At 36.9% G+C, this 16,848-nt stretch overlaps 1 protein-coding gene across 6 annotated transcripts in view; it reads right to left on the reverse strand.

Moving 5' to 3' along the window:
* Positions 1 to 538: 538 nt before the first annotated feature.
* The window catches only part of CDH18 (cadherin 18, type 2), a 658,667-nt gene continuing 642,357 nt past the window's right edge, over positions 539 to 16,848 (reverse strand). For 4 of the 6 annotated variants that reach the window (XM_012721820.1, XM_012721821.1, XM_012721822.1 and 1 more), the window contains 2 exons: positions 9,554 to 9,805; positions 2,845 to 3,508 (listed from right to left, as the gene is read on the reverse strand). In XM_012721820.1, the coding sequence (XP_012577274.1) occupies positions 3,018 to 3,508; positions 9,554 to 9,805 (743 nt within the window). In that variant the 3' untranslated portion in view covers positions 2,845 to 3,017. Of the gene's footprint in view, positions 3,509 to 9,553; positions 9,806 to 16,848 lie in introns of all 6 variants that reach the window. The other 2 variants (XM_012721824.1, XM_012721823.1) reach the window with 2 other exon arrangements.

A 16,848-nucleotide genomic window follows, 5' to 3' on the forward strand; every position in this document is an offset into this window, starting at 1 on the left:
GATCTATTAATTTCTCAATGCTTGCACAAGAATAAATGTAATTTATAAATTCTCATAAAAATATCTTGGATCAAAGAATGATCATAACTACTAATATTTCTTCTAATTTATCAGCCACCATTTTCTATAAGGTCTGTTATAGAAAAATATTTTATTGGAAATAATACATTGATTTCAAGTGTGTATTTTCTTTAGATCTATACATATCAAGAATTACAAAATGTGCTGAGTCACCTTATAGTGCCATGGAACCCACATAATTTTGTTACCTGAATAACTGTGACTAGTGAATAACCCCTCTCACTATGCACTCTGCCTACTAAGCAATTTGAGAATTTTTTTTTGAACACTGATAAACTAGTGTTTTTTTAAAGCAAGGCATTGAGTATTGAATAGTTTCAGTCTTTTTTCAGAGCATTTATTTATCATTATTATTATCTTGGCCCAAAGTAGCCGCAGAAAAAAAAAAATATGAGACCCAATCAATAAAAATATGAGACCCAATCAATATTTATAATAATGATATAATTGCCTAGTTTCATATAAAAATAATACTTGGAATGCTTTCATTAACAAAATTCTAAAGTAAGAAAGTAAGTTAACATGGAAACATAGTTCAGGACTATAGAAACTCCATTTTGCCTTCATATGAGATTTAATATCAGGGGCTCAGAAGTAATCCATTATCATTATAAGGTTAATCAAAATGACATGGATCTGAGATGTTCTTCTTACAAAATCAGGGGGATATTTCAGTGCTTAAAATCATGCAGAGGACCTTGGCTCTAAGTGAATTGTATAAACACATCATCATTTTTTAAACCCTCATCTGTAAAGCTTACAGGATGAATGTTAAAAAAAAAAAAAAAAAAGCAGACAATTTATCCAGAATCTATGTCCAAAAGCCTAGTGGATTTCCAAAACCTAACCTTTTTGCATAGCACCTTTTTCTCTTCCCCTTTGCATGGGAAAACAAAAAAGCCATGACCCACAGTGGTTCTCAGAGCTGTACCCTTCTTTCGAGTGAATGCCATCCATATTAGCACAACTGGAGCATGTCTGCAGGGTTGTACCCCAAAGCCCCTGAGTGTCCCTTTGGTTTAGCTTAATCCTGGAACACAGACCATTAGGATATAGAAACATGATAAAGCAACATCTGGAAAGTTAAAATGTTGGAAATAACTTAAATTACATTTTATTCCTCAAGCTTGAAACACAGATTCAGAATTATTCAAATGAAACTCTCTTCCCAAAATTCAAAACTGTAATAGTCGCAAACAGGCAAAAACCAAAACTTTGCAGACAGGTAGAATCAAACAGAAAATGTCACATAACATTTGGGGACACTAGATATGATCAATTTAAAGAAAAAAGGAAAATCTTTCCCTTGACATGATTTTTATTCTGTGGCTTTCAAGCTTCCAATTGATCTGACATATGTAAACGTAGACAGTTTTGGAGACTAGAATCATTATTGTATGAATTATTTCAAGACCAATTGAAACAACAACAAAATATTATCTAAAGCTTTTTGAGGAAAACCCCCAAGAACTTATAAGAAAATTAGCTTACTTGAGAAAATATCAAAAATAACTAAACTTGCATATTATGTTTCATCAGCAGTTATTTCACTATTTTAGGAAGTTCTCCCATAATAATGTAATATTTTATTCAAAATGTAGGTAACTATACTTTTTTTTTATAAGCTGATAAAAGTAGAAAATTAACATCTGCCAGGCTTCACATAGCAGAAAACTTTGTAGTAGGCAAAGCATTTGTACAGTTGCCTATGAACCCACACACAGCCTGGGAGGGAGTTAGGGAACACTTTGCTGTCTCTATGCTGCAGTCTGAACCCCTGAAACTGACGGGTTGATATGTTGGTCATGTACTAATGGGCTTCCACTAACTCATGTCCAACATATCATGAACAGTAAATGTGAATCTCCTATTTTTTTTTTTATTTTTATCCTTTTCCTATACACTTTCCTGAAGATTCCAAATATATCCCAATGAATCAGTCAGGGTTGAGAGGGATGTGTGAGTTCCTGTAAGAAAGAAAATTGAGAGGAAGAAAGTTGAGTAAAGAGCAGACTAATCTTTTCACACTACATTGTTCTCTTAAGTGATGCATAATATTCATGACTTCCCAGCTTATAAATAAGCAAATTAAACTGGAGTAGCAAAGGATGACCTTTGTAGCTATTTTCAAAATCTTTCCTTGATACATCAGAATATCTGAGTATATCCTAATCCACTCACTCTGGGCATCTTTTAAAAGGGGGTTGTCCTCTTCAAGGGGGGGCAGATAGGGTAGAGACAGTGGTGTCTCTACTTCAGAATAGTGCACATATGTGCACACAAGTTGCATACGTTATAGTGCAAGCAGCAAATCCCCATGCTCCATCTGTTTTGTATGGAGAAAAAAAGTGGGGAGGGCAAAAAATAGTGACACAAACAAGTCTGGGTTGAAGTGGCCTGGTCTGTTAGAAATACTCATGTAGTCGAAATGCAAAACAAAGCTAATGAGATCTGTCACAACAACTGAGTGTGTGTGTGTGTGTGTGTATAAAGTCCATCCTAAAGAGTGAAAAAGAGGTCGTGATTTCCTTCCTAAGTTTCTTTGTGCTATGTTCTACCCCTAGAAATCATAGTCATGAGTCCTTTTGAACCATGGTGCTTAGAGTTGCTTTTGGAAAAGAAATCACAAAAATATCAAAACAAGTATCATTGGTTGGCTGAATTCAAATATCTTCATTAGATAGTACCACAGACTTTATTGAGCAATTGAAAATATACACAAGGAACAATAGCTTCTTTTTCTGTATTTTTTTTTTTAATTTGACTTTCTTCCAAATAACCCAGTTTTGATCATGAAAAGGGCACTTGTTTCTACAGTAGCTGTGTACAGCACGTCTGGTCCAAGTACTGTTCCCGCGTTTCTTCCTTGCCATGGCTGAGGTGATCGCTCCTCTTGCTCGGGAAGCAAATTCTAAAAGGTGGCAAGAACTGATCCGCTAAGTTGTTCTTTCAGATTCTATTTCTCCATAGAGTTCGGCTAACTTTTTGAACTCGGGTCCCCAGTCCCCCAGGTAGTGATAGTCCTGGTCTGACTGTGTGGTGGCTGAGTCCAGCGAGCTGATGGACCCGGTCTCAGATCTCTGCCCCTCATAGGCGTAAGTCTGAAGAGAGTCATAAGGGGGGACACTGGGGTCTAAGTCGGCTTCTGCCAGTCTCTGCTTAATAAATTCCTGAACATCTATGCTCTCCAAGGTGGACAACGTCTGATGTCTGGGGGTGAGCTTCACTTCAGGTCTGATGTCTCTCCGGTACTTGAGTTCCTCGGCTGCAGAAGGGTTCCTCAATGCCGTGATGTCAAAGGCCTCTGTGTCTTCCTCCCCGCCCCCCTCATCATCGTAGGTGACCACGTTCTCCCGGACATCCTCCTCTGAAATAATCAGGGGTTCTTTCTTGCTGCGTCTCAAGGTGATAAAAAGGACAACAATTGCTGAGAGAAAACGGAAAGAGGGTGAAAAGTTAGCACCAAGAAAGAGGGAACATGTTGGAGAAATTACAGCAGCAATTTCCAACTATTAAACCATCCGTTTGAGGCTGGCACTCTAGCAGAATCCAGAGTTCTGCATGCAAGACTTTCCAGTGTTTCAAGGAATGTAAAAAGTCATTACCGCTCCAAAACATAAGGCATCACTGATCTTTAGCAAGCAGAATGCTCTCTTTGCTGGAGTTTATGCATTCAGCATTCTTTGCTCAAATTGCAGTAAAACTAACAAATGATTGTAAAGCAAAGAAGCAACAAGTTAGAGAGCCCTTGATAAGGAACATTCATCACCCTACAAACTGCCCTTTACCTCTAAAACCTCTAAAAGTAAAATATTTCTTTGCTTTTTATCATTAGAGTTTTTCCTGCTTCTTTTTGTAATTTATCCCCCCCCCTTTTTTTTTTGGCCTAATCATATTAATAATTTAGGGGTATTTTCAAGTATTTAAAAAATATTTATTTATGCATGCAGAACTGGGGTATAGGCCAGAGGCTTAGGGGCTGCGAGAGGCTTCACCAGAGACAGAGTGGGGAGCAGAACAGGCAGATCGACGAAGTACACTGCTGAGGAGAGCAGCGGGAGGGTTAGGAGAGGTCTGCCTCGCCATGTGAACTCCTCCGGGGCAGGCAGGGATCGAACTCATGCGGAAGTGGCTTTAGCTTCTCAGTGCTGTGCTTTAACCCACTGCACCACCAGGGAGGGCCCAGGAATAATTTTTAAGGAAGCTTTAGAGTTACCTAATTTTCTTGAGAATATTTTATGATTAAACCAAAGTAAATTTTCCAGAGTTTTAAGACAAACTGATTTGAGGAGAAAAAGGGGAAATACTGATTGTACATATAGAAATGAATGTAAAATTCTTATTTAAATCTAGGAGTCAAATTAGAATATTCAAACAAACCCTAACTTCACCCCTACCCAGTTTATCAAATCTTTCATGTTAGAAAAGCTACTTCTTCTTACACTGGATAATCCAGAAAAATGTAATATGCACGAGGTACTGTATTATATAAGAGCTTAATGATACAGAAATTGCTGTTTGTTCAAAATTATTAATGATATTTGATATTTTGAAATTTGGCTATATAGGTTTAAAGGGTAGTATGTATGACTATTTTTCTTCGAATGGATTTTATTCTTGATTAATATATTTCTTTTTCATCTTTGCATTTGCCCAAATGTTAAACACACTGATATCACCTTTTTACTCAAGGAAAGTAAAGTGAATTTGAGTCTTATTCACTTATTTTATGTATAAAGGAATTTGGATTTGCAGAGTGTTTTAACTTGTTTTCTCTATTATGTCTCTTTAGTATCATCCCAGGGCTCGGATGATAATGGGGTTCTCTGTTTTCACGAAACTCCCACCTAACTAGCACTTGAATACATTTTGCACTGACTCTTAAAATGCTTTTGTAAGCAGAATTTTTCACTCTTAATTTCACTTGCTTCCTCTTTAGGTCATCATATATTGACACTAAACTTGATAGAAATGAGGTGCCCCAGGAAGATCAATCCGGGAACCTCCATGGCCCTATTGTTCAAATGTGGTGTCTGGAGGAGGGGGGTTGGTGTTGGTGAGAGGATTCACCAAAGACAGAGTGGGAAGTACTTTGAAATATACTGCTGAGGGGAGCAACAGGAGATACAGGAGAGGCCTGCTGTACCCACGAAGCCCAGCTCCCTGGCTGCGATCAAACTCAGGCCATCCTGGTAGTAAAGCTGAGACTTAAATCCTGGCCCCCAGGGAGGCCCCTGTTGTGTGAGTTCTTGTGTCAGTTGTGATAAAGATTTACTCTATCAAGTACTCTGGTTTCTGACAAGTGATGGGATGAGGTTGGGAAAGAAAGAGCATATGCCACAGAGGGAAAAACATCTCTCCTCCCCTAGCACCAATCTCTGATGGTACCACGAAGAGCCATACAAAACTTCCCATATAATTGACCTGAAAAATGGTAACCCTGACAGAATGTGATGCAACTACACATGTACATTTACAGCAGTTAATGTTACACCTTTGCATAAAGAAAACACCCATTGCAGATCATCCACAGAGGGAGTCTGACCATATCATAAAATATTGAATCATGTCACTTATAATAAAGCGTTAATAAACACCACACAATTTTGCAGATAACTCTAATGTCCTTCTAATAGAAACATTATTTTCACAGGTTCCAAAAAAAAAAAAAAAAAGAAGAGACCAAATAGGTCAACAGCACACAGTTAATTAGCAGCAAAACTTGGACTGAGTTTATACTAAAACTGCTGTTTCATAAACAAATAGCTAAGAGTGAAAACATTTTTGAATATTAAAATATCAACTTCACAATTTGTTTTGTTGTTAATGTTGTGCATTATTTCAGAATTATAAGAAGTTTTGCTACTGATCTTTTTCCTTAAAAACTAGAAGCCAACATCACTTTAAAATACAAGTGAATACACTGTGATTTGGTGGCTAGATATTTATTATAGTAATGAAAATCTTTGAAGTACCATAGAAATATAAACCACATTACAAATTTATGGAGTGATTGTTAAAAACCAAATACAAGAATTTTTTCTACACTCTTGATAAATTGTAAAAACACATTTAAGCTTGAATAAAAATGGAAGGAATAAACATATCAAACTGCATTTCTGTTTCACTAGTAGTCAGAGACAGTAAACTTAGATGCGTTCTCTGATTTATCCCTTAGGGGAAATATTTTAAGAAATCAATTACAAGGAAGTATTGTTTCATGAAACAATAAAATATTATTTCACATAATACATCTTGAAAAGCACTGGTATAATAACATTTTTCAATGGCATTTTAAGGTTTTATTTTAGTGTCTAAAAGTCATTTTATGATGATGAGTAAAAACAGAAGTAAAAAGGAGTCCAGAGAAAGGACTTATATTGGTCATGAAAGTGAAGACCTCATGCGGATGCTTGTTGCTGTTGGTTTGTTTTCCAGATTAAGTTTGTTAGTTAAGATTTTTTTGGTTTTCATTTCATTTCATTTAAGTTAAGATTTTTTTTTTGGTTTTCATTTCATTTCATTTCATTCATCAAGAAACAAATGCAATTTCAAAGCCCGTTCTCAGCTCCTGCATTTCCTGGAACAGGCACTCGAGCCCAGGCAGTGATGCATCCAGGGTCACACTCCACCTTGACAAGTCAATACTTACTTCCTTGTGGGTTCCTAATCCTACATGGCTTGTCCTGTCTCCACTTTAAGAGTCCAAGCCTATTAGGCACTTTTTACATCAGTTAAGAGCATAAAGCTGGATCACCCGGGATTGCCTGGGGGCTGAGGACAGACTCACAAACTTTCTCTTGATTTATACATCAGAGATATTACCGGGAGCTCCTGAGGGGCATTGACTGATGTATAATGAAGGGCCCCAGAAGCTGATCAGTGGAACACCTTGTTGATGAGATTGAAATCCTGACTGGAGAGTCAGAGCGTGTCTACATACCAAACTACCAGCAGATGCACAGTTCCACCTTTCCCCCAGCGTCTTCTAATTCTCCCTGTTTTACTTCCTCATGAGATTAATGCCATAGGATTAGTTTACCAATAAAAAGGCTAAGATCTTGCTCTTCAGCAGTATCCCGCATTATGTAGCCTGCTCCACGACTCCCCCTTCTTTATCAGAGTGGTGTTTCCCAGCGCAACACTTCTGATCATAGCTTGCACCTCTGAGCAGCACTGTGGAGCACTCGTTGACACATTTTTTCCTCGACACGGTGATACTCAGTACTCATATTCTTCCTTCTTCTCTGATTTCTTCTCTCTCTCTGCCACCTCATCTGTTTATAGACTTCATATATCCAACCTATTGCAGTTCAGAGTTAGTCCACACTGTCCCTGATTTTATTCTTTTGTAGGGGTGACTTCAGCAGCAGGCATCTGGTGCCCCCCGGCTCAGGGAAGATCAGGGTCCCCTCTGGGTAACAGATGAAAGGTCTTTTTTTGGTGCCATTGTAACTCCATCACATATTTAAAATATCCAAGATCACTTTTATTTTTGCTACTTTTTTTAACCCCTGAAAGCTTTAAGAAAAAGACACTATGACAAAAGTATTAGCTATTTGCTCAATAACATGAAATTATCATCATCACAGTTTTCAATTGGCACCTGAGTCTCTTCCACAAACTACTGAGTGAAGATGTTAACTGTTTTAATCCTGGGATCCGCATATTCTTTTCTTTGTACCTAAAACATCTTGCTGTTTATCCACGCCAGCTCTAACACATACCACATCTGAGCAAGACACTGCCTTTGAGTTCCTCATGTCTTTGCCTCATGCTTTTGCCATCAAGGTTGTTCTCCAATTCATAGTTATCTTTGGTTAAAATGCAAATTTTTTTGATGGAATTTTCTTGCTATAAATTTCTCTTTACAGTTCCAGAACCAAGTATACTACTTTCTCCATGTCCCATGAAGCAATTTATCTCATCCTGCCTAAATATCCACCATGGCCTTCAGTCTCCTTCTCCCTTGTTTACCTCTCCTTCTGAACAAATAATTGGCCTTCTAGCTCAGAACAAAACAAGGAACACTTCTTGCAAGAATGGATTATATAATAGCATTAGTTTTTTTTTTTTCCTCTCTTTTCATGGGTTTACAGCACCAAGAAAAGAACAAAAGATTAGATTGCTAAGAGAAAGGTAGAATGGAACAAATACACCAGAAAAAAATAAATATATAACACACTGTGTTATGGTGCAGAAATATCCTTTACATTTTTCTTTTTGAATAAACATCTGGATTTGTATCTTATTTAAATAGTGATTCTAAAGCTTTTACAGTACTATCAACTTCAAATGCAGTTGTGACAATATTAATATATTGACAAGAGAGTAAAATTAGAGAAGTTATTTTTATAAAAATGAAATTAATAAACATTACAAAATCATATTCTATTTTAAAATTTAATATCTTGATGTCCATAATTATTTAGACTTCATACATTAAAATTCAGTTAATGCTAATGGTTGATTAATGCTTTACACTAACAAAAATTGCTACAAGAAATCTACCTTTATTTGGTATTCAGATTTTTTTTAAAAGATTTATTTATTTGTGGCCCTCCCTGGTGACGCAGCGGGTTAAAGCGCAGCACTGAGAATCTGAAGCCACTTCCATATGAGTTCGATTCCCGCCTGCCGCCTGCCCTGGAGGAGACCACATGGTGAGCCAGACCTCTCCTGACCCGCCCGCTGCTCCCCTCAGCAGTGTACTTCATCGATCTGCCTGTTCTGCTCTCCACTCTGTCTCTGGTGAAGCCTCTCACCGCCCCTGAGCCTCTGGCCTGTACCCCAGTTCTGTATGAATAAATAAATAAATCTTTAAAAAAAAAAAAAAGATTTATTTATTTGTGCATACAGAGCTGGGGTACAGGCCAGAAGTGCAGGGGCAGTGAGAGGCTTCACCAGAGACAGAGTGGGGAGCAGAACAGGCAGGTCATTGAAGTACACTGCTGAGAGGAGCAGCAGGCGGGTCAGGAGAGGTCTGCCGCGCCATGTGGGTCACCTCCAGGGCAGGCGGGAATCAAACTCATGCGGAAGTGGCTTTAGCTTCTTAGTGCTGTGCTTTAACCCGCTGCGCCACCAGGCAGGGCCCGGTATTCATTTTTTTAAAAAGTGATGCCACTTATGTTCTTTCCAATAAACCTTTTCATATGGGATTGAGAATATTCAGCATCAAATTCGCTCTACCAGAGTCTTTCCAAAAGTGTTCTTTCCTAATCTTTTGGCTCAGATGTTTGAACTCTTTCATCACATTAGAATCAAATGATGTCTAGATAAACGAAGGTATTGGGAAAAGCTCATTCAAAGGAAATCTGTCCATCCGGTTTTGCTACCCACATTATGTATCAAAGTTGGACTCTTTCCCACACCCGTCCCATCCCCCCATATCTAACATGCTCTGTGGGCTACGTAACCATCGTAGATGCATTCAGAACTGTCATGACACAACCGACATCCCCAGAGGACTCACCTAGGAGAATGACAACACACAGAAGAATAGCGATTAGGGCTCCTGTACTCAAGCCAGCCGAGGACAGGAAGGCTTCAGCATGGCAAGTCCGCACACGCCCGTCTCTCTCACAAGCACAAACCCTGATGGTGAGGGTGCTACTGCTGCTGAGAGAGGGGATTCCACCATCAGAGATCATAATGGGGAGATAATACACATCCTGAATAGTTCGACTAAATCTCCTCCGCCTTGTCAGAATGCTGGCTGTGTTATCTATGACAGACATAAGCAAAACAAAATGTACTTAGTAAAGCCGCCATTAAAGATTCACATTTCCTTTAATGGATAACATGGGCATGTGTGGTTGTTTTTTCTTTTTTATGAAATGGACCAGGGAACATGAAGGGGCAGGTGTTAAAGTGTTGCCGATATTGGTTCTCAAACAGGGAAAAGTGTTTGAAATTTTAATACAGCATAAACTACAGAGTAGGGAAGGAGTGGGAGACATTGGAGGGAGGAAGTGATAACTATTTTGAAGCTAATCGTAACAGCCAAGGGACTGAAAAGGATACAGAAAGCTTCAAGGTAGTGGTTCCTGAGCTTTGCAGTGAGCCAGCGTCCCTACCCCCAAATCCCTGACTCTGAATGTGATAGAAACTGACCTCTGTATTTTCAGCAAACTATTGACACCAGTTTAATGTCCAAAAATGTCTAAAAACCAACAGCATAAAGAAGATACTTCTGGAATCACCAAAGCAACTGAAAAGCATGCTTAAACTTAGCTCTGTCAAGAATTCCTGTGTTGGTGGACATAGGACGGGAAGGTTAACGATGACTAAAACAGTTAATGTTACTTATCAGTGGCACTCTCTGGTTTCGTATTTCTCTTTCTCTTACTTTGATTATTACGATCATTTCCAGCTCCATCCATATTGTGGTACCCATGGTGTAAGTTTATCTTTTTGGATCACTGAGTAGTATTTCGCTGTGTATAAATCCCATAGTTAATTGATCCACTCATATGTTTTGGGCACTTAGGCTATTTCTATATTCTGGCAATTGCAAATAGGGTCACTATGAACTTGGGAGGGCAAGTTTCTCTTCACATTAGTATTGTTTGGTGCTCTTTGGGTAGAAACCTACGAGTGGGATTGCTGGGTAGGATGGGGGTTCCATTATTAACCTATTGAAGACCTTCCATACTTTCCATACTCTGTTCATAGGGGTTAGACCAGTCTATTTTCCCATCAACAGTGCAAGTTTCCTTTTTCTCCACCCCCTCGCTAGCAACTATTGTTTTTGAGATGGGTATTCTAACAGAATATAGAAAAACTAAGCACAGGGACAGATGAACTGGATTTAAAAAACTAACTTTGTAATACTGATTACAGAACTGAGTATTGATTACAGAACTGAGTATTGATTACAGAACAGATGCTGTGCACTATAGTAATAACACTAAAAGTGAGCGCCTGTACTCCCAGCATACAAATAACGTTATAAACCCACATTACATCAGTTAATATTTAATTCTATTCTTATGTGCTGGTTGAATGTTATGTATCTAGTAAATGACTACAATGTATCTGTTGGTCAATCCACAATATCACATAAGATATTGTGGATACTCCATTTCTTAATTTGAAAGGGAAATTAATTTTTACTATAAATGATAACTGAAAATAATCTGTGTCCCAGAGATACGTTGCCCAAAATCAAAGCTAATAAATGATCAGGTTAAAAACCCTGCTTTAAACCTTGTGCAGAATCACAGTCTCACAGTGTCTCTTCAAAAGGCCAACTCCTTTTGGTTCCGAGGTCCTTAGGTACACAAGTATCTGACTATCCGCAGCTTCGTCACCTCATTCCCGCACATCTGTTAGATGAAGGGCCCTCCCGGTCTCTCACTGAGTGTGCTTTCAGATCCCCCACATGGTCTTACTTATTGCCCAGCTGGAGATGGCAACCTGGCCTAAAGTCACACCTTCTGAACAGCACAGAGCCAATGAGTCATTGCTACAGGCATAAAGGTCAAACCCGTTCCATCAAATGCAGCCAAATATGAAGTCAAGCTTCATTCCAGAGTATTCTCACAGAGTCACAGTGGAGTCCTTAAATTGCATGGTGGATGTGTTTCTCACTGTCCTCAACCTTTCTCCCCTCCATCCAAAGCCACATTCCAGTAAACAGCCTGCCCTTTAAACTCCAATTCAGACTACTTCTGAGAATCTTTTGCTGTGATTACACATTTTAGTTAATTGTTTTTAATTAAATAGTCGTTGAATTCTAGACAATAACATTTAGGGATTGATTTTTTCATTCTCTCTCAAATTATTTTATTCTGAAAATTGGGATCATGTTACCATATGTATTTATATGGTAATATAAATTCCTACAGCTATATTTTCTTGATTTTATATTACCAACTTAATGCAATAGAATTATAATGTTTGCATATATTCAATGCAATACAGATATTAAAACATATGAATTAAATATCATGCATGTCAATATATAATATATTTATAATTATTTATACATATACATATAAATATCTACACTATTTGATTTGTTGAAGTTTTACTATAGTGGGCATATAAAAACTCTAATAATGCATTAGAAAAGTCCTTTGTAGAAGAAGAATATTTTTTCAAGTATCACCTATCTGGTCTAAGGTTTATGAGAAAGAAAAATAAGAAAAAATATATCACCTGTATTATATAATATTAAGAACTATTATGTATGGTTCTCTACTCGGTAAGCCTGCTGTTGAGAAAGAACATCTTATAGGATGTTGCATCATGATGAATATAAACTCATCCATATACATTCAATTACTATTTCCAAAGAAATGATATGAACTAAGTCATTATAGGCACAGACATACTTGAGAAGCTCACCAATGTTTCTCTGAAGAAGAGATATCAGCAGTAGGCCCTGTTCTCAATAAACATGAATAGTAATGTGTGGAGTGAGAGGATACCCCACATGATGGATGGGGGTCATTGGAGGACCTTGGCTAGGGTGCTTCTTCACATTCTAAATTTAGAATCAAGTTTCTGTTCAGGACAATTATTAGAAATACAACAAGAAACAGGATCTCAAACAAGAGGAAAACCAGAAACACACTGTATGTTTTTAGTGCATTTTATATTCTGAAATGGCAGCTCTCAGACACAGAGACATAAAAGAGGTCTTTCTATCTTCATGAAAAGTTTTGGCTTTAGAAAGCAAAGGGAATTCAGGAAGCAAAGAGTGTCCCACTTAGGAAGGCTCAACACAGCAGAATAAAGAGTTCTTCACAAGGAAGGTTACTACTTTCCTGGAATTGCAAAACACAAACTTGGCAGAAGACTCACTAGATGTGAATAAGATGATTTTGAAGCAAAACGAAAGGGATATGATGATCCACAGACTTATAAACAAACACATACATAAACATACACATGTATATACACAAAGACATGGATCATGAGCAAGAAAGCAAAATGTGTGTTCCTGCAGCTGTAAGATTAGATGACAAGACTAACACAATTCAACACTTGAACTACAGTAGCTTAAAAAATAAGCCAAGTATTCTAGGAAGTCTTGCATGCCTTTTAAGTGGATAACAATGAGCTAAATAAAATGTGCTAAATAAAGGGAAACCATAGCAGGGTGGAACATGTGTGGTTGAGCAATGCTAATCATCGATGTGAAATAAAGGAGAATCTCTAATAGTGTGGACTCAAGCGTCAGTCTTAATACTCTCCATAGTTCAGACACATTCAGAGCTTATAAAACTCTTGGAAGCCAGGGTATTATTGTGAATATATTGGATTAGGATTTAAGGATATTTTGAATAGCTATCACAAAGACCTTAAAACAACAGGAATATATGAAATAAAGATGTATTTTACATAGTAAACTTTGAAATGCACCCTGTAACAACCTTTATCTTGAAACATATCTATATTTATACATGTACACACACACACACACACACATCTGCAGCAATAATGACATAAGAGGCCAAATGAGCTAAAATCATCTCAAAAGATTCAATAAAGCTCTGGAATTTTTTTTCTTTTTATTCAGAAAACTTCATTGGTGTCCAATGTATACATTAGGGTTTACTCCCCTGGGTGGAGGATGATGGGTGTCTTGCTGTTAAGTGTGGTACAGAAACATATACCTAGAGGATGTGATCCTGTATTCTTAAGTCATATACAGCTGTGCAAACCAATGTCATTTCAATTAAAAAAAAATAAAGTGGCACTTGAATCCTATCAAGTATAGTTAGCAGACTTTGAGTAGAATGGTGAGTTAGAAATAATGTCAGGTGAAGAATTAAACAACAGTGTGAGAATCTAAAGCTCACATATAGATTTGGCTAACGAAAATATCCAGAAAATCTTGGAAAATTCTTTCAACAGCTAACATTTTCTTGAAGATGAACAATATCTCCCAGCAACCAAATTCTTCAATGTAATATAGAAATAATCATGAATATGATTTGATCCTTTAAAATTGAGGACAATGAATTCTTTGTTCTGCATTGTATTTCTTGTTCTGAAAAGCATATCAAGAACCAGGGTAAGCAATGTAGATGTATAATGTCTCACCGATGTGAACATTAAAAACTTTTGTAATGAATGACCAAACTAAAATTTGAAAGCCTTTGAAAAGCAGTAAAACATCAATAACATTCACTATCGTGCTTCAAGTCTTCCATGAATTTTATACCTGATCATTTGACAGGATCTTTAACAAAAATATTTATATTTTTGTTGAACAGATAGGTTCATTTCCAACCTCTTGTAGTTCTACAGAGTCAGAAAGTAACAAAACATAATAGTATAATGCAAGCTGCTTGCTGATTCTGCAACACATATGTAGTTTACTTGAAATAGTAGATTTCTTTGTTCAATATTTTGAGAGATCTTGAAGGATTCTAATCTCACTGCTACTTTTGTGAGCTATCATACAGTTTAAGTTAAGATAAGAGACTCCCTGGAACAAAAAAAATAAAAATTCTATATTAACATCCAATGTACCTTGTATCTTAGAACATATTCCAAATAAGTGTTCTTTAAGACACAAATTATTATACACCCATACACTACCTGTCATTTCAATGAATCCCTTGTTTTGATAATGCAGATGTAAAGATATAATTTATGTTAAGCATAGCCTAGCAGAGTTTTAAAATAATATTTCCAAATCTATTAAAACAGTACACACATTCAAGATCCTTAGGTATATATTTCTATTATACTAAACATTTTTTTTTTTTCAATCTATCTGAGGAAAAAGCTAGGGAATAAAATGTTAACTTCACCAGACAGATAAATATGCATGGCTTTATATTATTTTCATTTTTGTTCCTGGTCTTCAAGCAGCAATATGAAGTATTTATAATATAACTATTATCAGAGCCCAAACATGAAACAATGCTCTTTTACTTTCCTACAAACCTCTAAATACTAAATACTTGATAAGTAATGACTTGGACCAAACTCCATAGGAACTTGTCTTCTGTTACTGTTTCCTTATTGTGTTGATTTGTATTAAGAAATTAAAACTGAAAAGAAGTAATGTATCTTGTAATGTTTCAACTGCATGGTCTTTTTGTGTTTTCAACTGAAATATTTTCCCCTGTGTTATGTGACTCCTACTTCCTATGATTTCCCTATCTTATGTTCAAACCCTGGACTCAATCTGCTCATTTAGTTTGCAAACATCCCCCGCCCTCATTTGTGTTTCTGCCAAGCCCCAAATGCAAGATCCAATATGTCATTATGCTCTTATTTACACCTCAGAAAGCCACCTCTTTGACCATCTGTCACGCTCTTTCTTGATAATTTTTAAATCATGTATAAACACAACCATGCATTGTCTAAAAGTTTTGCTTTCAGAATTCTAAATATTGCTTGTAAAGTAGTTACATCTTAAGCGACCAGGAATTTACAGGAAGTTAAATAATGCTCTCAAAGGACATTATTAATGAAGTTAATGACAGTCATTCATTATGTGTGAACACACAGTCGGTAAGTTTCCCTTTGACATTTTCTATTGAGTCTCCCATTCACAACAGGAAAATATGCTTTTCCAAAAAGAAGCTACTGTGTATTATCAATATTTTAGATCCACATTTGCAGCTGCTCAGTTCTTTTTGAGCATTAGTAATGTGTCTGTATAAATAAGACTTAAATTAGTGACTTAAGATATTAGTACATATAAAGCAAAAAAAAAAAAGAATCTTAAAGAAATCAGCAAATTTGTTTGTAAATAACAAATAAGAATGTGCATAAGTGTTAATTTAAGTAGAGAAGAAATAAAGAAGATAAAAAAGCCTTTGAAAGTAGAAATCTAATCCCAAATATGAACTAATTCATAAATATATCACAGTAATATAACAATTGTAGAAGGAGGGATAAGACTAGTATCTTACGAAAAGGAAAATGACAAAAGGAATATGTACTTCCTAAGAAAAGCTCCGCTCTACTCATTAATTATCATATACCTTTAAGAAATACTATTGTATTTCACAGTGAATGGATGAGTTGAAGTTCCCCCCCCCAAAAAAAAATCACTAAACAACTCTCTAAGGACACACTTTTGAGGAGCTTTAAAACTGAACACATAGTCCTATCTTAGCAATGACGAAGTTCCCCATCCGAAAGCAGAGTGTGTGTGGACAACTTCTATAGCATTGTGTGATTCTGAGCAAGGAAAGAAAAAGGCAAATTACTCTTCAGACCTACCCTACTTTTTCACAAAAGGAAAGCAAATCAAAGTACCATAATATGGGAAAAGTAAGCATATCTTTATTTTACTTCTACCTCTTTTCCTTTCTCATGCTAAATACGCCCATTTGTCCATCCAATGTCTATCGATCTATCTACCATCTATCATCCATCTACTCACCCACTCATCTATCTTTTCTTAGTGGGTATGAGTCAACAATTCTTTTGCTGTAGCAGTAAGTGGGAATGTAAGAAAAGGAAAGGGGTGTGGCTGGTAAGCTCATCAGAAAAAAACAATAGTAGGTTTTTTTTTATCTAGAGCAAAAAACCCTATAATCCAAATCACTACAATTGAAAGTGGTATTTTCACATTTGAAGGACAAGACTGCTGATGGATGGTTTGCTTTCCTGCTAGTCAAGCTGCATCTCCATCCTGCCCACTTATGGTGCGAGAACACCAGCAGGTGTGGTTGGAGAAATGTTAGCAAGCCGGAACTGAGATTTGACGGGGAGGAGAAAGGGACTTGTGGGAATAAAAGCATGGCCCTGTTGCATCAGGGAAGGTGGTAAGTGAATCAGAAGGGTGTT

The sequence above is a fragment of the Condylura cristata genome, unplaced genomic scaffold (assembly GCF_000260355.1).
Source record: "Condylura cristata isolate star-nosed mole 26May11 unplaced genomic scaffold, ConCri1.0 scaffold00007, whole genome shotgun sequence".
In the NCBI taxonomy this organism is placed as follows: Eukaryota; Metazoa; Chordata; class Mammalia; order Eulipotyphla; family Talpidae; genus Condylura; species Condylura cristata.